Source organism: Oryza glaberrima, chromosome 2 (assembly GCF_000147395.1).
Source record: "Oryza glaberrima chromosome 2, OglaRS2, whole genome shotgun sequence".
Taxonomy (NCBI): domain Eukaryota; kingdom Viridiplantae; phylum Streptophyta; class Magnoliopsida; order Poales; family Poaceae; genus Oryza; species Oryza glaberrima.
The window spans coordinates 17,933,599-17,956,815 of NC_068327.1; the positions used below are offsets into that span (position 1 = coordinate 17,933,599).

Sequence of the window (23,217 nt, forward strand, 5' to 3'; positions counted from 1 at the left end):
TAAAAGTTTGATCTCAACCTTATTCAAAACGTCAATTAATATGGAACCGGAAGAAGTATTATATTTTACCCAACACGCAAGCACATGACTACATGAGATAAGGCACATTATATATCGGTAGTATAAACTGGAGTACCTAACCCCATCATTGTACACATATAATTAAGTAATTTGGTTGGCTACCAAATTGTATCAAATTAAACCTTAAAGTCCACGCACCGATACCACTACCGCCGGCTGCTACCCCCGTTGGTTCGTATACATATAAGCCACATACAAGCACAAATCTCTCCATATCTCTCTCTCGCACCCACGCAAGCTCTAGCAAACAAAAGATGGGTCGTGTTTACCTCGCGATCCACACTGTGCTGATGCACGTCGTCGCCGCGCTGGTGGTGTTGGTGTACATCCCACTGTCTGTACTTGTCAGGCTGTTCTTGTGGGCGTTCGTGAAGCCGCTGAGGAGAGAGGAACTCAGAGGAAAGGTCGTCCTCATCACCGGCGCCTCCTCCGGCATCGGCGAGGTAATTAATCTAATTAATCAACTAGCTCCTCGAGGTAAGTGAGTAGTTAATTGTTAATCGTCCTCGCGGGATTGAAATGTACAGCGTGCTAGTAGTATATAAATATTGGCTACAGTTTAGATGTAATAGTACTAGTGATTAAGCCCAATTATTAGGTGAAATTGAAGTTAATTACCGGTTATGAACGCCTAGCAATCCTAGTTTGTCCCATCTCAACGTGCCAGATGTACTGTGTTGTTTGGTGGCCATTCCTATCATGGACTGATGCACACCTAGCTATTTGATATGATGCAGCCGTCGTTTCTTTCTACTTCCCTGTGGGCACCGGGCCGCGGTTTTTTTCACTTTTCTTTAAAAAGAACTCATGCATTTTATTAATTATAGATAACTAAGTACATATCACATGAGTTATCACTTATTCCTAGTGGAGAGTCAACCGCAAGTACAAGCAAGTTTGCAAAAAGATCCTTGAAGATGGCTAACTTAACATAAGCTTCTGAAATTTGCTAGGAATGACTCATAAGAAACTAGAAAAAACAATTAAGTCCTACTCTTCTCAACCAGATAGCAACCTAGCTAGGTCCATGGCTGCAACAGTGATGAAGAAACCAAGAATATAGTTGAAGATGAAGGTATAAGGAAGCATACCTAAAAGGGGCCTCCGTCTGTAGGTTGAGGCTTCCATAATAAAACCATGAAAACTCAGCTTTTCTCCGATGATGCACTGTCGGTGATGAAGGAGGCTTGCATCCTTGTGGTTTACTCGCTAGAGATAAACCAAATGGACGGTGCAACCTTTTTGTGAAGCAAACTTGTTTTACTTCCAGGTTGAGGATAGCCACCGGGACAAGAGAAATGTGACGCTGGTGAACTCTTGGACTACACAAAAGTACCAAAAGAAAAGAGAAAACAAAGGGAAAAACACTACTATGGGAAGAACCCGACTATCTGAACCCCTCCCCCCCGACCCCCCAAATCGCTGGTGATCAAAGTTGCTAGAATCGATGGAGGAAAGGAACTGGATGGAGGAGGAAAAATGACATTTTTTTCCACCTGGAGGAATCACCGAGAGCGAGAGGATATAAGACCCTCCATGGAGTGGCCACTAGTTTCCGGTTTTTGTCATTCCATCGGTCAGCTCCAAAGACCAATTTTGAATGGAACTCCCTCCCATTTTACTGCTATTTGCTAAATTGCTAACCATTTTTAATTTAAACAAGTAACAGTATTGTTTGATAGGACAAAGTAACAGTATTGGTTGCATAGTCTTAGGGCTTCTTTGGAGTTTGGAACAAAGAAAAAATAGAGGAATTTCTAAGCACTTAAATTTTATAGGAAAAATTACTATAAGGCTTTTTCATAAAGGATTGGGCTTCTAGAATTCCTTTTGACATTCTTGTTGAATCGTTGAATGGCATGTTTGATTGGAATTTTGGAGGACTTCTAGCATAATCTCTTGAATCCTATCATGATATTTTAATCCTCTGTTTTTTTTTCATTTTTGTGTTTTCAGAAGTGTTTCAAAATAGCCTTTAGTTAGTTACATGTAAGCGTAACATGAGGGGAAGTCATAAAAAATGTACCCACTTGAAAAATCATATTGAATTTATTTATACTGGTCACCACTCCATGCGTTGCACAGGATATAAATATTTAAAATTTTAATCTTATCGCAAATATATATGTGAACTATGGAGGATTAGATTAAAGGATTATTACCCTTGTTTTCAACTCTAACAGCCCATTTGGTGGGAGGGAGTTTTTAGAAGGGATTGAGAGTTTAGTGGGATGTGACTATTAACTATTTTGTTTGGTTAAGAGGCATGGGAATTTCGGTGTGATAGGGATAGAGAATTGAAGAATAAACTTCCTCCTTAATACCTGGGTAAGCGGTGGTGATTGAGAGGGAATTTCTCCTTTACTTTGCCTAAACAAATCTCAACTATTTATTTTCATTAATGACCTTATCTCCAACTAAACTCCTTATCAATTTCCACCACTTTTATCAAACAAAATATTGGGATTAAAAATCAAATTCTCATCTTAATTCTCCCTATTGTTTCTCTCTCCCAATCCCTTTCCCTTGAGTTGTAAAACAAGCCATAAAGGTAATTTTAACCTAACTTTTCAACTGATTTTGCCCTTATTTTTCAACTTGTGTTCGCCCCGTTTCGTCAAGGGGACTTTAACGTACGGCATCAAAACTATGTGTGCGCTTGCAATTTTGCTAGTACTGTTTTTGTGAGGACTTTGTGAGTTACTGTTTTTGTGACGTACTATTGTTGCTTTGCTAACACAGTATACATATATATGTAACACATATCGTTTGTGGATTTGTGCACACATGCAGGAACTTGCCTACCAATATGCTAGCGAAGGGGCGTCCCTCGCTCTGGTGGCACGGCGGAAGCAAGCGCTCAAGAGCGTAGCCGCGGCTGCCCGCGAGCGCGGCGCGCCGGACGTCCTAGTCCTCCACGCCGACGTCTCCGACGCCGGCCAGTCGAGGCGCGCCATCGAGGAGACCATCGCGCACTACGGCAAATGTACTCTACACCTGCAATTAATTAACTGGACGTTTTTTCTTATTTTCTTCTTTAATTTGTCGACTCTTCTTTGCCTTCTTGATTAATTATTCATGTGTAAAATGTGCAGTGTGTGCTGCATGCAGTGAATCATCTGGTCGCCAATGCCGGGATCTGGTCCACCTGCCCTTTCGATGAAATCACCAACATAACCGCGTTCACCACGATCATGGTAAATCAAGTTCACAACAAACAAAACATGTGTATGCATGCATGTGTCGTGTACTAGCTATACTTTGAAGCTTGTAATGACAAATCAAAAAGCATTGTTTACATGAATTTCAAGGATGTGAATTTCTGGGGCGCCGTGTACCCGACCTACTACGCGCTGCCGCACCTCAAGGCCAGCAGGGGAAAGCTCGTCGTCTGCTCCTCCGCGGCAGGAACGGTGGCCACCTCAAGGATGAGCTTCTACAACGTACGTGACCAGATTAACACAACGCCACAAATTAAAAGAGGAGAACTATTCTAAACTCTCGAGGAAATATCCCATAACGAGTGGGCACCCCCTCGAGAGTTTAAAATTTGCTCCAACTAAAACATAATTATTCGGTTTTTGCGTCTTCTCTCCATTTTTTTTAGAGGGGAGGCCAGATGGCCCAGCTTTTTATAGAAAGCATAAGTCTTACAAACCGTTTTACATAATACTGGGGCTGCCAGTTTCCAATTAAAGGCATTACCATCAGGCATCAGAACATAAGCATCCAAAGAAGGATGACTCTAAGAAGAAGGATGACTCTAAGAAAGGGTAAAGGATAAAGGTTATCTAGCAGAACAGAGACGAAAACTAAACAGATGGGAGCAGAATTATCCAATCCCAGCTCTTCGTAAGGACGTCAGTACTCCTTGCATAGCTTGAGTCTTCATTTCCAGGTCATGGGCCTCCTCCGGCTTTAATAGAATCTTCCACTGTAAAAGAAAACCAATCAAGCGGAAAGAGATAATCAGGGGTGAGGAGATTAGTTTGTTTCTAAAAATCATATCATTGCGAGCAGACCAAAAAGTCCAAATCAAAGCAGCCAAAATCATGGTATTAAGTCTAGAGGTTTTAGAAGTATCAAAACCATAGAGTCTAAAGAAGTCCTCAAAATTAAAAGGGATCCTTCTCCAGTCCAAAGCATCCCGACATACACACCAAGCAAAAGTCGCAATAGGACAGTTAAAACAGATATTAACTGCATCTTCACTTCTATCACACAGTTGACAGAATTCAGAGCCTTCCCAATTAAATTTCTTCAGTTGAACAGCCGATTGAATCTTTCCCCTTATAGCCAGCCATAAAAAGTGTTTTTGTTTTGGAGGAATCGGGCTAGCCCAAATAAGTTGAAAATGTGGGTCAATTGTCCCTCTAAAAGTGAGCATCCTATACATAGATTGAGAGGTAAAGATCCCTTTCTTATCTATGGCCCATTTGAGTCTGTCAGGATCAGATTGTAGAACCACCTTTCTAACTAATTCCACCAAGTGATGCCACTCCTCTATATCTGCACCATTGAAAGATCTCCTAAAGGACAGAGCATTCACCCCCTGATTAACTACATCTCCGAGAAGAATATTTTGTTGATGGCAGATTTCGAAAATGCTAGGAAAGAGAATTTTCAGAGAGCAGTCCCCAAACCAGGTATCCTTCCAGAAGTCAATGTGTTTACCATCCCCTATCAACCAAGTACATCCTAGATGAACCCACTTTTTGATCTTAAGTAACCCCTGCCAGAATTGAGAGGAGTGATGAGGCTGTTGCTGGAAAAACCCACCATTTGTCATGTATTTCTTCCTCAAAAGATTAATGCATAGAGATTGATCTCCAGATTCTAGTTTCAGCACCCATTTAGCTAGAAGGGCTACATTCATAGCTCTAGTCTCAGTAAAGCCTAAACCACCAAAATCTTTAGGGAAAGCCATGTTTGTCCATTTCATCATGTGGTACTTTCTTTTGCCATTCAAACCCTCCCAGAAAAATTTGCATCTAATATTATCTAACTTCAACTGAATGCCTTCTGGAAGAAGATAAAAACCCATAGCATAGGAAGGGATGGAAGAGAGACAGGAGTTGAGGAGGACAGCCCTGCCACTATAATACATATGACCCATTTTCCAGGAATCTAACCTTTTCTCTAGTTTTTGGGGAATGAAGTTAAAATCAACATTCAGAAGTTTGTTTGGACTAATTGGTAGTCCCATATATTTCATAGGAAAACACCCAATAGGACAGTTAAGCATAGCAACAACTTTGGATTGTTCTGAATCTTGCAATCGCACAATAAAGACCTCACTTTTGTGATAATTCACTTTCATGCCAGACATCTTTTCAAAGCAATATAAAAGGAATTTAGTAGCTATGATCTCCTTTTCAAAAAACGGAATAAAAATCACAGTATCATCCACATATTGAAGATGAGTAAGACCATTAGGGATAAGATGGGGAACCACGCCTGATAGAATACCTCCCTGATTTGCTTTATCTAGAATACCTGCTAGAGCATCTCCAACCAAATTGAAAAGAAGGGGAGACAAGGGGTCTCCCTGTCTCAGACCTCTAAAAGTTTGAAAAAAACTACTCCTCTCCCCATTGATGTTAATACAAACTTTTCCACCAGTGACACAGGATTTAATCATATTCAGCCAAGAAGGAGGAAACTTTTTCCTATGAAGGACTTCAAAGAGGAAATTCCAGCTAACCCTATCATATGCTTTCTCAAAGTCAAGTTTTAGGATAATGCCTTTTTGATTAGTTATTTTAAGCTCATGAAGGACCTCATGTAAGATTATACATCTTTCTAAGATAAACCTCCCGGAAATGAAAGCTGTTTGATTTTGAGAGATCAAAGAAGGAGCAACCTCTGTCAGTCGATTAGTGACAGCCTTATTTAGAAACTTGAAACATTCATTTAGAACACAAATGGGCCTGAATTGTCTAATAGAATTAGCCTCTTGGCATTTGGGGATAAGGGATATGACACCATAGTTAAGTCTCTTGAGATCCAACTCCCCATTTTGTAGAAGAATTAGCATTTCAAAAAGATCACATCTAAGATCATCCCAAAAGGCCTTATAAAATTGAATTGTAAACCCATCAGGGCCTGGAGCAGTGTTAGGTTTGGCTTCCTTAATCACCTTATCTAACTCAGCTATAGTAAAAGGTCTAGTCAAAGAAGCTATTTGGGTTTCTGATAAATAGCCTGAGTCAGACCAGAAGTCATGGGCTAGATTGTCATGCCCAGAAATTCACTAGTAATTTCCGAACTTATTTGTGCATTAAATCCTCGTCCAGGAATCAGCCGAGGTACACAAACTGACAATTTAATATACAGATTCATCAATATAATAATGTTACGTACTTACAAAAGAAAAGAAAACTGCAGCGGAATTACGGTCTAGCGAAGCTCCGGCTCCACTCCCACAGGCAGCTCAACTGGGGTATAAGCCAAACGTCTTCTCCTTCGCAACTTGTCTTCAACTGAGGTTTGATTGATTATTGCAAGATGAGCATATGACATACTCAGCAAGCCACACAGCAAATATGCAAATGCACAAGGATACCAAAGGATGGCATAATATAGGGCTCATTTGCAAAAGCAGCATTTAGCAAACATTTGAGAATTGTAAAACAATAGAGTAATTAATCATCAATATTAATCAACACTGTACAGCACACCCATACTGCACGGGCCCAACCATCCTGAATAACCATACCCGGCTGCACAGATCTATCTCCAAACCAGGAATATACCATTCCAAACCAGGAGCTAATCAAATTATTACCAGTTATAGCATCATTTATTATGGTGAGAAGTGTGAGACTAATCATGAAAGACATTGTTAGACCCGCCCATGACCACGGGCACGGCTATTTGAATAGTTTTACTTTGGCCAGAGGTGTACCACTGTACCCACAAGACACAACCCACCAACATGTTACCGTGTCTGCGCAGACACGTCACCATGTTGAGTGATTGTGACAAGACCCCTCGCATAACTCAACTCAAAGCAGTGCACCGTTCCTGGATCATAGTCACCCCCTTATAAACAAGGCATGGACTCCCCAGCGACCCTCGTGGGCTTATCTCCGCCACTTCTCAGTCTGGTGCTCCGCAATGAGCCTTGTTATACAAAGTGTCCAGCCGTTGCCCATTCCGGCTTGTGGTTGGCACGGTTAATGTTTCACAACCGAAAATCGTGAACCGGTCCTTAATTGTCATGAGCACGACCATCAAAACCATGTGCTCACAACCCACCATTATCAAGTTTTAGTTGGCACATTAATTAATTAACCAATCACGATTGACCATCGTGAGCTATCATTAAATATCCATCATTAAGTAAAAGTGAAACATTAGTTATCCCAATTGTGTGCTAATGTTTCTAAGCATGGCTAAGCAATTATGTCTAACATCTAGCTGAACCAATATATATAAAGCTCAACTAGTCAAATTATAATATCCCAAGGTATCAAGGAATAGAGTAATCAATGCAAACAGGCCATAACAAAGGAATAGATTCACACCACCCAGTGACATTCGAAAATAAATGCACAGTTGAAATAAATAGAGAATTTAAATATAGGATCAACATGCTCAAAGGAACAGTGTTTGGGATTTGTGTGACTTGCCTTGCAATAAAGGGTCTTTAATTAATCTTCTTAACACTTCCGGCGCACTCACGAACCTTCGAAACGATGGAAACGACAAGCTAACACGCAAAACAAGGAAAAAGACTAATAAAAACCAAATAAACAATACATAAAAAGTAAACAAACATGTAGATCATAAATTTAGATGAATTATGAGACTTGAACGGCCTCATTTGGACTTCATATGAATTTATTACGAATTTTACAAGATTAAATCTAATTAAAGCCTATTTAAAAAGGATTAAATAAATTTAATTCAATTTATGGATAATTTTAATATGTAGATCTTTATTTTATACAACTTTTGCAACTTGAACCACATTAAACTGAGTTACAATGACTTAGTTATGAATTTTTAAATATTAAACCGGATTAAAGCATTTATATGGATTTTAATTGAATTATGACGCAATAATGAATTATTTTTGAAAAGGAAAAGGGAATTATTGCGTCATCGGCTAGGGTTCGTGGAGGACCGGGTGCATGGCAACGGTTCACGAAAACGAACGGCCGAGATTCATCCATCCAAAACGGACGGCCAAGATCCATCGGTCCATGACCGGACCACGGCGGACGGCAACGATGACGTCGGCGATGACGTCATCACCGGCGATGGCTCGGCCTCGCGTGCTCGCCGGCGAATGACGGCGCAGCGGTGCAAACGGAGGACACCTACGCGTAGCGGACGGCACAGCGAACTCACCGGTGACCAAAACGACGACGGAAGATCAACGGACGACGACGGCGACGAGGAAGAGCGGAGGCGACGATCGGGTCAACGGCGGCGACGATGCTCCGGCGGCTGACAGCGACGGCGAAAGGGCGGACGACGACGGCGACGCGACGGCGACCACGGCGGTGACCTCCCCGAGCGACGACGACGACTGGAGCGACGGCTGGAGCGGCGGCGGCGACGGCGGTGCTAAGCGGCACGGTGCTAGAGCTCTACCGGTGACGAGAGATGAAGGCGAGGATGGCGGCGGGTAGAGGGGAGCTCGGGGGTCAATTTATAGGGGCTAGGGAGCGGCGGCGAAGGCCCACGGCGACCGGCGACGGGAAGGAAGGTTTAGGATTCGGAGGAGAGAAATCGATCCGAATCGAACTCAAATCCGGCGATTTCCAAAGCGATTTAGACGATGTTTCCAAAAGGGAAAAGGTAGAGTGGATCACGGGGATCCTTTCCCCTCAATCAATTTCACCGGAAACGGAAAGGGACGGCCGGATTTGGAATGGCGGCGGCGGCGCAGCTCGGCTAGGGTTTCGGCGAGAGGAAGACGACGACTGACGGGTGGGACCCACCTGTCAGCGGCGGTCGCACGCGCGCGCGCGGGCGGCTCGGCTTGGGCCGACTTGGGCCGAGGGAGAGAGAGCGCGGTTTGGACCGGCTTTCGGCCCAAAACCAAAAGGGACTTTTAAAAACCTTTTTCCCTTTAAATTATTCATGAAATGCAATTCCATTTATTAAAAATACTTCCTTGGCTTAAATAAATCCCAGAAAAATCTAGGAACTATAGAAACAAGAGAAGTATTTAACAAAATTTTATCTAGCCCACTTTTATATTGAGATTTAACAAATTAAAATTAGTTCTTCTCTTCTAGGCTTTTAAGATCATTTCTAATAATTCCCTTTTAGACAACAATTTATAAATTAAGGATTTTTAAACAAGAAAAGCACTTAACATAATTATAATTAGATCATTAATGATTAAATAATTACTGAACTGTTCTTTGTATCATTTAGGAATTGAGCTCCGAAAAATCCGAGAAAATTTCAGAGAGTATAATTAATCATGGAGAATTTAATAAAAATTAAATCCATCCATGCTTTAAGTTTAGGAAATTTTATTTCCCACATTTAACTTCACTTGTAAATTAATGAACATTTAATATAAATTCTATTAATAATTTATTAGATAATTTATAAATCCTGAAACAAAATTCAGGCTGTGACATAGATGGACTGAAGAAGGAGGGTCAGCTCTAAAGAGATTTTTATATAAGTCAATAATGTGAGAGGTAAGGCTAGCTTGATCAGAAATTATAACTCCATTTTCTTCAAGAAAGAAGATAGTACATTTCCTTCTTCTTCCATTAGCTATCCCTTGGTAGTATGAGGTATTTCTATCCCCCTTCAAAAGCCACTGTTCTCCACTCCTTTTATGCCAGTACAGTTCTTCCATTTCATAGATATGCTCCAAGTTAGCCTCAACCTCATATCTATCTTGCCATTCATCAGGGGAGAGCCCTATATCATCAGCTCGAGAGTCCAGAAAGTCAAGCCTAGCTGTTAGAGTTTGTTTAGTTTTCTTCAGTTCACTCCCCAAGTTAGCACTCCACCCTTTCAAAAACGTTCTCACACCTTGCATATTTTTTGCGCCAGAAGTTAAGAATGTAACTGCCATCTCTCACCAACATATGACTTTTGACCATTTCCTTACAATTATCAACCAGAAGCCAAGAAGATTCAAATCTGAAATATTTCCTCCTCACAATTTTTTCCTCCCATGTATCTAAAAGAAGTGGAGTGTGGTCAGAACCCACTCTAAGCAAGGAACAAAGAGAGGCTAAAGGGAAATGGGCCTCCCAGGAGAGATTGATTAGCACCCTATCTAGAACCTCTAGCACAGGATTTTGTTGTTTGTTGGTCCAGGTGAATTTCCTACCTCCTCTATACAGATCTCTCAAGGACAAGTCTGAGATGAAAGCATTGAACAAATCCATATTCCCCCAATTAATGTTAGAGTTAGATTTTTCATGAGCAAACCTATATAAGTTAAAATCACCACCCATAATTAGAGGATCCTGGGACTGCAGAATAAAGGTAGATAACTCAGATAGGAATGAAGGTTTCAGAGAGTCAAGAACTGGTCCATAGACATTAATCACCATCCATCTAAAACCATCTTTTCTATTTTTGACCACCTTACTTACGAAGAAGTCTCCCATATCAGAGTCTAGGCTTTCAAGAATATCAGAGTTAATTCCAGTAAGAAGACCCCCAGAGGCACCAAGAGAAGGTTTCCAACACCACTCAAAATTCTTATTGCCTTGAAATAGTCTTAATTCCCTGTCAGTAAAGTTTTCTTTCTTTGTCTCTTGTAAACACACCACATCTATTTGTTGAGAAAACAACATCTCCCTCAGTTGTTCTTTCCTAGCTTCATTTCCCAAACCCCTCTCATTCCAGTAGAGAATCTTCATTTCTTTTTCCTAGTTTTATAAACACCCCTCTTACCTTCTATAGAAGCATTGCTCTCAGAAGAGGGCTCCCCTTCCCCCTTCTGAGGCTTTGTATTCTCCCTTTTTTTGTCATTCTCCTCAACCTTTTTCTTAATAGCTAATTCAGCAATCTTAGCCTGAGCCAATTCCTTAGCCTTAATAGTATCTATGTTACCCATTACCTCCTCATAAGAGTTACCTAAAAAGATACCAGATTTGACAGCTATATCTAAAAGAGTATCAGAATCAACCAACTGAAAAACTGCAAAGGGATTAGAAGTACCTGAAATTTCAAGGTTCCTTTTCTGTGTCAGAAGTTCAGCTCTCATGGGAATTGGTACAGCTTGGTCTTTATGTCTGTCACTTTTCCTGGTTGCCATCACTGGGCCAACTGTCTTCCTCTTCTTTTTAGCTTTCTTACTTGACACCATCTCAAAGAGTTCAGTCTCTGTCTTGTCTTCTTCTGCCAAACTTCTCTCTATATCAGAATCAGTTGGGATTTCCACCATTTCAGCTACTTTGTCCTTCTCTTCTAGCAGACTTGGAGCACTCAGAGGCAGATCCTCTTCCTGAGAGTACTGCACTTCCTCTTGTGTCAGTTCAGGGTTGGACCACAGCACCATCTGAAGACATTTCTTCAGAGTTTCTATCATCAAGTCATTGGTGTGATTTTTATCTTTTCCAGCAGGGGGGGGAGCTGAGGAGGAACCTTTACTGACATACAATCCTCTTGGGGGCTGATGAGATTCACCTTAATTTTTCTTTGGGTCTGAGTCCATCTGGTCATCATCATCCTCTTCTGAGTCATCATGATTATCCTTACTGTTATTACCATCTCTATTCTCAGGTGGGGAGGGGGATTCAGATTGCTTTTTGGTTCATATCCCTCAGGTTCCCATCTCAACTTGTAACCCACCTTATTGACATAGAGCAGCATGGAGAAAAATAGTTCTTGGGGATCTTTGCAAGCAATTCTCACTCTCACAGGGCCTTCTTTCTTTACACTAGACTCATCTAACAGCTCAAATTAACCCACCAACTTAGCTATGGCTTTGATATTTTCATCAGTTCTAGCCACTTTTGGGACTCCATAAACCTTCACCCAAACAGCCACCAATTCATCAACAGCCTCTTCAGTCATAGTCGTTTCCACCACACTAGCTTTAATAGAGAAACAATCAAAATCAAAACTCTTGGGACGAGAGAGTTGTTTCCTAATATTCTCAGACGGGAATTCAATCAGGAACTCCTTCTCATTAAGTTTCTTAACTTTCCAATCCCATTCCACATCAAAGAACATTTGATTCATCTCGGTCCTAATCCTGTCTACAGTAGCAACCCCCTAGATAATTGTAAGGATACCCCTCACAGGAGTCTTTTCAACCTCTTTCTCAGGAATCTCCGCATGTAAACTAAAGAAACCTTGACCAGGAATCCCAAAACCACAGAGACAAACACCCCTTTTGTTAGAGAGAAGCAGAGGACATTGGATAGCAAAGTGACCAAAATTGTGGCAATTATAGCAGAGTGGAGGATTGGTACAATTAGCTTGGTGATGACCATCTTTACCACACTTAAAGCATCTTTGTGGGGAAGGGGGTGGTTTGGCACCAAGGACTCCAGCAGTGTTACCTTGTAGAGGAAGGTCACGTCGCCCTACCTGACCCCTTTCCTGAGCTTGATGGCCTTGAGCTTGCCATGGACGCTGATTCTGGGCGAATTGGGGCCCCTGCCACACACCCTGACGAGGACCTTGAGGGGGCCCTTGCCATGGGCGCTTCTCCTCATTGAACCAACTTCCTTCCCTTCTCTGGAATTGTTGATTCCCCAAGAGATGCTTGCAGAGTTCCTCTTCCTCTCCGCCATGAAGCCCTTTCTTCTCAGGATCTAGATCCATCATGCGACGCTTGTTCTCTTGATCGATGCGCGGTTGTATGGAACGCCGATCCATCACCATTTCCGTGTAAGAGCAGTGGTCTTTCTTCTTCTCCTTCACTCTCTAGATCTCCCTCGCGCTACCTCCAAAACGGCGGATATCTGATGCTGAAGCGGGGAGCCCTAGCTCTGGATCGAGAGCTCTCCCTTTGCTCAGCCACAGCCAGCGACTTGGGGTCACAGAGGCTTTCGGGAAGAGATCATCAATGTAGAAACCCAAAGACTTGGTGGAGAAAGCGGGTCGCCCAGGTTGTAGCCCAGCTAGGGCATTGGGCTCCCATGTAGTCCAAGTCCCTCCCGGATCCGGAGGGCGCGATGCAGGTCGCGTAGAAGGTGGATCGCGCCACGCTCTCGGAAAAATCGTGTCCAGATCGAGCGCTTTTCCTTGGGGGGAAGCGTCGAACACCCTGTGCGCGCGCATGTCCGTGACGCCACGACGTGACGCCCTCGAGTCGCCACGCCGCCGCGCTCACCGCTCTCGCTCACGTCTCTGTACATATGTTCACACATCTTTCTCTTCTCTCCATTGATCTTCAAGCTGTCATTGATCGTCTCTCCGACTCTCTCCCTCTTCTTCAGGCGTCCAAAGCGGCGGTGCTGAGGTTCTACGAGACGCTGAGAGCGGAGCTCGGCTCGGAGGTCGGCGTCACCATCCTCACCCACGGCTACGTCGAGTCCGAGATGACCATGGGCAAGGCCGTCCAGAAAGACGGCGTGCTCGTCGTCGACCAGGAGGCCAGAGACGTAAGCTGCTGCCAATTATCACTAGAACGAATTGTTAATTATTCCAGCCATCGATCTCCACTGTAAATAAAAAAATGCTAAGATTGTTTTGGTCGATCGATGGAATCGCAGGTGCAGATCGGGGTGTTCCCGGTGGGCAGCGTGGGCGCCATGTGCCGGGTCGCCATGGACGGCATCCGGAGGGGCGACCGGTACGTGACGTGGCCGTCCATGTACCGGCCGCTGCAGCTGGTCGCGTGCCTCGCGCCCGAGATCGTGAGCTGGCTGTCCTACGCGATGTACAACACCAAGGCGGGAGGAGGAGCGCCGCTCAGCAAGAGGGCCCTCGACGCCACCGGCGCGAGGCGGTTCTTCCCGGAGGGGCTCCGCCGCGACCCGGTCGTCATCAAGACGGACGAGGAGTGCGACGACGACGAAGGCGTCGCCGCGTCTAATTAACGTACGTATCGTCGCACGTACACACATGTATACATGCTGTGCAGGAGCTAGCTAATTCGAGTCGAGCGTTTGGGTATTTGTGTACGAGTAACTTATAGATCACGAGGTGTTTTGGACTTTTGGTCGCATCTTGTAAGATGTAATTAAGAGTTATTTGAACTATGAAATAATAATAGATACTACAAATTTAAGTCTAGAGAGTGAAGTATTGTCACAGAACTATATATACCTCCATCCCATAAGTTACATTGACAAAGTCCTTTATATTTTAAGACGAGGGTACTCTCTCCTTTTTATTTTAAGTCGTTTAACTTATTTTTTAGTCAAATTTCTTTAAATTTGCTCAAGTTTGTTATATTATCAAAATAATATGATAGTAGAGCTAGTGTGGCCAAACATATGTTTAAAAGTCAACAGCGTCATCTATTAAAAGTCAAACATGTATTTAAAAGTCAATAGCGTCATCTATTAAAAAACAGAGGGAGTATTTAGTCTTTGAGGGCATATGTTATCAAGTTTGTCTAGGGCCCTCTAAAATATAGAGCTGGCCCTACGTGGCACTCTAATAAATTAGATAAACTCGTAGAAATTATGAGAAAAAACAAAGCATCTCTCATTTGATTTTTACATAAAACAGTGACTCCAATTTAAACCGTCAGAATATTAGATTGATATTAAACAAACGGAACCTACGGAGTACGGTCCCACCACTCCTCCACTACCTACTCCCAGGCATCCATCATTGAACTAACGTGCGCCATTGGTAAACAAAAGAAAAATACGAATTACCCCCTCGAACTATCTCGGTTATTTGAATTACCCTCTAACCATAAAACCGGATATTCTTCACCTCGAACTATACAAACCGAATAAATTACCCCCCTCGACCCAATCCACGGTGGTTTTGGTCTACGTAGCGTACGCGTGGCAACCCAGTCAGCACACTAGTTATTAAAAAAAAGTGGGACCCACCTGTCATCCTCCTCATCCTCTCTCTTCTCTCTCTCCCTCTCTCTCTCAAATGGGACAGCGGAGGCGGCAGGAGAGGACGCGACGGCGACGTGCGGGCGGTGGCGGAGCGCGGGGAGGACGCGACGGCGGCGGGTGGCGCCGAGGAGGGGGACGCGGCGGCAGGGGAGGACACGGCGGCGGCGGGCGGCGCCGAGCGGCGAGGGGAGGACGCGGCGGCGGCGGGCGGCGCCGAGCGGTGCCGAGCAGGAGGACGCGGCGGTAGGGGAGGACACGGCGGCGGTGGGCGGCGCCGAGCGGCGAGGGGAGGACGCGGCGGCGGCGGGCTGCGCCGAGCGGCGCGGGGAGGACGCGGCGACTGCGGGCGGCGCCGAGGAGGGGGGATGAGGGCGGCGGCTTCTGGCGGTGCCGAGGAAGGGGATGAAAGCGGCGGCTGCGGGTGCCGGCTGCGGGCGGCTGCGGCAGGTGACGCGCGGCGGTGGGCGGCGCCGAAGAGGGGGGATGAGGACGACGACGACGAGGATGGCGCGCACGGCGGCGGCGGGGGGCAGGGGGAAGGGGGAAGCCGCGCCGAGCGGCCGCCGCCACCTCCTCGGCGCCGGTCGCCGCCGCCGCGTCCTCCCCGCGGTCTACCTTTCCGGCATTGCCGTCGCAGCCAGCGCCCGAGCGTCGTCTCCACTCCTTCATCGCCATCCTCGTCATCTCCACTCCTTCGTCGCCATCCTCGTCGTCCTCCTCATCCCCCGTCGCCGCCGCCTTCGCGTCACCTGCCGCAGCCGCCGCCGCCGCGTTCTCCCGGCGCCGCTCAGCGCCGCCCGCCGCCGCCGCGTCATCCCCGCGCTCCGCCACCGCCCGCACGCTGCCGCCGTGTCCTCCCTGCCGCTGCCGCTGACCCATTTGCGAGAGAAAGAGGAAGAGTGAGAGAGAGAAAAGAGAGAGAGGATGAGGAGGATGACAGGTGGGTCCCACTTTTTCTAATAACTAGTGTGCTGACTGGACTGCCACGCGTACGCCACTTAAACCAAAACCACCGTGGATTGGGTCGAGGGGGGTAATTTGTCCGGTTTATATAGTTCGGGGTGAAGAATGCCCGGTTTTGTGGTTCAGGGGGATAATTCAGACGACCGCGATAGTTCGGGGGGTAATTCGTACTTTTTCCTAAACAAAACTAACTACACCATCTAATTTCTTATCCGTGTAGAATACCACCGGGCGGAGCCAGGATGTTGAGCCACAGGCGTCATAGCTTTTAATTGTATTTATGTCGTGTTTAAAATTCTAATTATTTTTGAAGCTAGATATTTTTAGCTCACAATTCTTTTGGAGCTAGAGCTATGAGTAAGTTGGGATTGTTTCATTTTGCTAAAAATAAATGTTTAAAGTCTATTCTACAAGAATTTATGAGGTTTTTAAGGTTCAAAAATTTAAAAGTTAAGACTATATACAACCGGGCATAACAGCCATGTGTTTTTTCCAGACATAAAAGTATGGTATGAAAGTTATTTATTATTCCTTTTTTCTAAAAATACAACTACCTACGCCTCTTTAAGAGATTAATGTTAGAATGTGAAATAATTATGACTGGTTGAAAAAAGTAGGTGAAAAAATTAAACCGGGGAATACTGTGATTGGTTGAGATGCGATGGTTCATAGAAAATAGATGTACTTTAAAGCAAATTTAAATATTAGAAGTAACATAAGACGAAGTGAGTAGCTTAAAAACACAGCTAACATCTAGTGGTTGATTAGCAAAACTACATGCCTAATTCATTGATATACACAGCACATAGCTAAAATAAATAGTTGGCTAATAAATATGTCTAATTGCAGCATTAGTAGCGGATTGACAGTAGCATAGAAAGAAGCTGTACAATTGTTTCAGTTTTCCTGAGCTCCAAGCCGGCTGGCCGGGGTCATTAAGCTTTTGCTGCTAGGGTCATTAGCTACAAAATTCTGAACAATTCACTTGATTAATTGGGCCGGACTGGTATGGGCCCGATAACAATCAGATCGTGCCATGCTTAAACCGGGCCAAATCTCCATGCCGTAGGCTGGGCCGTCGGGCTACGGGCCTTTTGGCCAACTATTCACTTCTCCATCAACGGCAAACGTACGTAGGCAGACCGGAAGCCTCACCGTTAATTTGCTCCTGCAATTAATCAAGACTAGCTAAGTACGTACAATAATCTTCCACATGACAAACTCTGTCAGAACTTAATTAAGTCCAAATCTTCTATCTGTACGCGTAACAACCTTGCCGCTTAATTAGGGCAACATGGCAACTAGTTAGCAGTTTACTACTACTAATTAATCCCAACACCGTACGCACGTACGCCCCCGCCCATGCCTACAGATGATGCCACGGCGACGGACAACAGCGACGGCGCCACTCCCTGTCCGGCGCCGCTGTCGTCCGTGTGGACGCGGCGAGACGAAAAGCTGCTGGAGATGCTGCTCTGGCGCTGGCAGCTGGACCCGCACTGGGACCGGGTCGCCGCGGAGCTCGGCGACAAGACGGCGACGCAGGCGTTCGACCGGTACGTGTGCCTGGCCGACGAGCTGAGGCTCGTCATGGCGGCGCCGGCGGTGGACACGCCGCTCGCGTGGGACGTGCAGGACGAACAGGTGGCCGCTGTGGCGCCACTACCCGGGTTGGAAGCCGACGCGGCGGCCGGCGCCGGAGAGTCAGCGGAGGTGACGGCCATTGGCATCGCTGCCGCCGCTTCTCCGAATGCAGCTGCTACGCGCGCTCCGACCATCGGCGGCGGGGTGGAATTGGAATCTAGAGAGCTGAAAAATCCGCGGAAGACGAGGATGGCCGGCGGCGGGCCAAGGAAGAAGGCGGAGATGTGGACCAGGGAAGAGCATAGGTATTTCACTGCTTCATTATTTCGTTATTACACGAAATTTCTTTATTGGGTTTATTTTTTTTCCAAAAGTGTCCATAATATTTCTATTTATGATAAATGCATTCCTATTATCTACTACAATATAGAGTATAACTTTTCTAGGTGAACGTTAGGTTATAACTATCTCTCATAATATTGTTACATTCTTCGCACAACAAAACGAAAGTAGTCGTTGGATTCTACTCATATAGTACGTCATCTAAATGTACGTGATTATGATTAATTAAACTACATGTTCAGCATCGCTATGTGTATTTGTACTTAATTACGCATACTGTCTATTAATTAATGAGTAAAATGCACTAGCAAACTTTAACTTATATATACGTGGATGTCATCTATTCCGATAAAGAAGCTCAGAAAATGTACTTTTAGACCAGCTTTATTCATAAGTTGACAATTTTTTTTTTAAAAAAAAATCTTAGTTACTTGCTCCTTTATTATTCAATTGAAATTTAACAGCTAGTTGGGAAGCATTTTCAACCATCACCCATCAAGAAGAGAGATGGATAGAAAAAAGAAAACATCACCGTTAGATTTCTCAAGTGATGGTTTGACGATAGATAACCAACCTTTACTGTTGAGATGGGGTAAGAGGTGTTGGGTAAAGGAGGCAGCTTTAGAGACATGATGGTGGTGCCTCAACCACAAAAACAAAGGAGGAAGGTGGCAGGTATCGATATAGTAGCCTAGCAGGCGAGGTCATTGAAGTGGTTTAGGATGCAGGGTGGCAATGATGAACCCATAGTGCGAACCAATAGAGACAAATCAGATGGGATAGAGAAATCTCATGAGTGTTAAGAGAGAGATGTCGAGATCATGGAGATAGAAGTGGTAGGGGGAATGATAGAGGTGGCAACGAAGACATACCTAGCGAGACAAAGAGCATTGGCGTACTAGGAGGGTTAAGTGTGCAAGTAGTTGGCAGCAGCTAGGTGAGATGAAGGTGAGGATTGAGTATCATGTTTAAGTGCCGCAAGAATCTTAGAGCAATCTAAAATCAAGTGACAGAACAGAAAACCCTTTTAAAACCCCAACTTATGAAATGCATACTAGAAGTCTGAATCCGGTATGACATGGCGACACATATGTGAGGTGGTATCATCATTAGCACTAATAGATGGGTCTCTCCTATCATCAAGCCACGCCTTTACAGGAATAGAAAAGGGAAACTTATACTACCTTCATCCTTTAATGTGTGGCGTTGGTTACTTTAATTTGAAACTAACCAACCTCAACAAAGAAAACCGGAGGGAGTAGTTTTGGTTGATAGCGTTATGCGCCATACTATATGTTAGTGTTATCAACGGTGCACTATATTGGATTTTAAATCTCAAAATATACATTTAACATGTGCATGGTTAAAAATAAATTTGTTCGCGTGGAAATTTAGATGTTCTAGTAAAAAATCTAGCTAGATTACTACCAAGTACAGATTTTAGGAACTGTATCTTTTTCTCCTAATTAACTTCTGCAAATTGCAATGTACCTTGCACACATGCATGCATGTATATGCACAGCCAATTCTTGCACGGGATTAGTGCGTACGGGAAGGGGAATTGGAAGGCGCTGGCGAGCGAGTTCGTGAAGACCAAGAGCTCGACCCAGATCGCGAGCCACTACCAGAAGTTCTGCATCAGGGAAGAGAAGAGGAACCTGAGCAAGTGCAAGCGGGCGAGCATCCACGACATCGTCAGCCCGACGACGACGACGTCCGCGCCTGAATCTGCCGGCGCTGGCCCGAGTGCACCACCGTGCGCGCTGATCGAAAGCGGTGCGCTGATTGCAGGCGACGATGACGCATGAATGGCTCGCTCGCCAGCTGCCAGATATATGCTTGCTGATGCATGCGTGCGCATACATACGTGGATCTTTTGTACTATTATTATTCTCGCTAGCTAGTTAAAAACCTGCCTTCCAAAGGAGGTCTTAACCATAATAGTGTGGGTACCGTCTAGATCGAGTTAGTTCTTTTTTTTCAACAAAAGTTGGATGAAGATTAAGATTTTTGTAGCACGCTTTCTAAACTACTAAACAGTGTGTTTTGTGAAAAATACTTTCTATATGAAAGTTACTCTAAAATATCATATTAATCTATTTTTTAAGTTTGTAATAATTAAAACTCAATTAATCAAACGTTAATACCACCTCGTTTTGCGTAAAAAATTTTATCTTCATTTTTATCTTTATCTTTAGAAGAAAAGAACACCACATAGTATGCCTAATTGGAACATGGGAGTGAGCAAATTAAAAGCAATAAAACATACTTCCTCCATCTAAAAAACAAACCCTGCTTATAAATATGGAAGGGTTTATCTTTCTTTGGGACAAAGGGTATATATTTGGACTTAACTATTTACCACTTTTAGTTTGGTGTTAATTACCTATTTACCACCTATGTGTCAATGATATGTGGGTTCTTATGTGTTAATGTTATATGAGTTCGGATGACAAATCATTAATTGCAGTGATAAATACTCCCTCAGTTTTTTAATAGATGACGCCGTTGATTTTTTCTCACATGTTTGATCATTCGTCTTATTCAAAAATTTTATGCAAATGTAAAAGATATAAATCACACTTAAAGTACTATAAGTAATAAAACAACTCATAACAAAAATTATAATTACGTAAATTTTTTGAATAAGACAAATGATCAAACATGTGAGAAAAAGTCAACGGCATCATCTATTAAAAAACGGAGGTATTAGTTAATTTTTCCACCGTATCTGGTTAGGGACAACTTTGTTCCGTCATGGTTTAGGGTTCCCGTGAAACAGAGAACTTTCAAAGGTGTTATGTTTTCAAATACGAGAGAGGCTGGAAATAATTGTGGAAATCTAGGTATTTAACGTGATATCAACTTCATGGTTTGATTGATCTTTTTGGTTGAGTTTCCTATATATGTAAAACATTAGTACTAATTAAACTAAGTGTAGTAGTGGACTCCTCATAAGTCATAACGTATGTTTCTCAAAAGGATAGCAATGGTTAAAAATTAATTTCAAGTGTTATCACCAGTTATACTGGCAATGGCTAGGAAAGTCTTCGATGATTAAAACTACTCCCCAGTCGCAAAATATAAGTATTTTTGGACTTCGGCACAGTTTTCTATATACTACTTTGACCAATAATATTTATAAAAGTAATATGTTTTAAATAAAAAGAGTTGTATATTATGATATTTTGTTTAATCATAAATCTAGTAATATCAAGTTTACATGATTGAGCTTTTTAACTTTTTTTCTATTAATAGTTAAAGTTTAAAATGTTTGACTGGACACTATACTAAAAATGCTTATATTTTAGAACGGAGGTAGTATTTACTGATGTATGAAAAAAAAAGGTTTTGAAGAAACTTTCGATTTTTTTTAAGCGCTGTTGATGCACTTGAAGATTCGTGTTGGGCTGAATGAAAAAATTTGCACGAGCTGGGAATCGAACCCAGAACACTCCGTTCACACCATGCATATGCTAGCTATGAATGTTTAATGTTGCTTATAAGCAATTCATACGCAACTTATATATAGTTACATTGGGGTTACAATGCATTTATACTACAATTATAATATAGTTACAACGCAGACGCAGTTATACTATAGTTATAATGTAGTTATCCTATAAGTTACATTTGAAAGTTTCTTAGCCAAAAAACTTGCGACGGATTTTTAGATAGACACCGCATTTGTCTATTCAATATATGACAGAAAAACTTCCCTAATATCTTGCAAATTTTAGGTGGTTGGATCACTTTATGATTCATGCAAATCCTCCAAACCCTAATCCTCTTCACCTATTCTTTTTTCCTTACAGTCGTGCACGCGCTTGAGTCCAACTCTCCACGACACCTTAGCGACTCTTGCTCCCGAGCCGCCGTCCGGCCTCACCTCCATCCCCCTCCTCTCTTTCCCGGCCAACCTCCTTCCCCTTCCTCCTCTCTTCCTCCTCAAGGCGTCGGCGGCATGGTGCCCCCCTCCCCCGCCTCGCCGGATTCGCCCTGGCCTCCTAACTACAACCTTACTTTGCCCCCACCGTCAACGCCGGCCCACCACCCTCCTCCATCCCTACGGTGTCCAAGGTGTCCAACACACACCGCCGCTCCGACAACGACGATGGGAGGGGTGGCTCTGGTGGCGGCAGCTGTGAGTGATGGCGACGGTGACGACGATGACGAGGACGGCTGTGGAGACTTCGAGCGACATCGACGGCGACAACGACGACGGCGGCGGCGGCGGCGGCGGTAGCGGCGAGCTAGGTTTTCGGGATTTTTGGGATTTTTTTTTGATTTTTTTTCTTTTTGCAAGCAAACGACTTAAGGGACTACAGATTTTTGCATGCAGTCGCCCTAGCCGCATGCGAAGATTGCGATTTTCACAGACATTTTACCATATGTGAAAATCGTTTTTAACCGTTTGGAAAAACCTCAATGTACTTGTTTCAAAGATTTAATTGCAACGAATTTAATAGTGCAATTGGATCATGATTTGGATAAATAATTTAAGAGAAAAATAGTTTAAAGTGACATCAGCATGACATGGGCGCCCGATTTTCCCACCCCCGGATCAGGCGCCCGACGTGTAGTTACCTCCCAACTCTGAGACAAAAAAGCTGGGCCACTGTTTCTGGCTCTTTTGTTTGGAGCTTTCCTGCCAAACTTTGTTCTTGTAAACCTTCTTTCTTTCTCTTCTTGAGTAAATTGTATTGGTGGTATACAAACTTATTAGGTGGGTGCAATTTAGTACATAAACTTATAAAAAAATGCTCGTTTCAGTACACGAACTTGTCTAGTCCGTGCAAACGAGGACCAAAATAACTTGACCATGTTAAATTTACGATGATGATGTTGATTAGGATGTGATGTACATACGTGTAGTGAGTATGCATTCATAAAACATGTAATATTTATAAATTTAGTCTCTACTTTATCCTTTGTCATGGAAATAATGAATTTCATATATTTCTAACCCTTATATCATTGCTCTTTTTCTTTATCTCATTCTATTTTTTTAATTAAAGAGATGTATGTCTGATAATAACTTTTTTATATATATGTTTACACAATTTCCTAACCAGCCCCTAAATCAATAAGATTAGCCATATAGTGTTCTTTTTGCCTTTCTTCACACGCACCAGACAAGTTCTTTCACGAAAACGAGCACTTTACAAGTTCGTGCACTAGATTATACCACCTGACAAGTTCGTGTACCGATGATGCAATTTACTTTTCTTTCTTTCTTTCTAATGAAATCTCGGCCAGGTTCCTCCTC

At 43.4% G+C, this 23,217-nt stretch overlaps 2 protein-coding genes across 2 annotated transcripts; both read left to right on the forward strand.

Annotated features, from left to right (window-relative positions):
* The first annotated feature begins 335 nt into the window (after nucleotides 1-335).
* LOC127762092 (11-beta-hydroxysteroid dehydrogenase 1A-like) lies at nucleotides 336-14,072 on the forward strand. Its single transcript, XM_052286450.1, has 6 exons — nucleotides 336-524; nucleotides 2,875-3,067; nucleotides 3,193-3,278; nucleotides 3,393-3,524; nucleotides 13,470-13,634; nucleotides 13,746-14,072. The coding sequence occupies exons 1-6, from the start codon at nucleotides 336-338 to the stop codon at nucleotides 14,070-14,072; spliced, it is 1,092 nt and encodes a 363-aa protein (XP_052142410.1).
* A 3,717-nt stretch (nucleotides 14,073-17,789) lies between these two features.
* Nucleotides 17,790-19,864, forward strand: LOC127762093 (transcription factor MYBS2-like). Its single transcript, XM_052286451.1, has 2 exons — nucleotides 17,790-17,911; nucleotides 19,471-19,864. Exons 1-2 carry the CDS (start codon nucleotides 17,856-17,858, stop codon nucleotides 19,754-19,756), a joined length of 342 nt encoding a protein of 113 aa, XP_052142411.1. The 5' UTR covers nucleotides 17,790-17,855; the 3' UTR covers nucleotides 19,757-19,864.
* The last annotated feature ends 3,353 nt before the right edge of the window (nucleotides 19,865-23,217 follow it).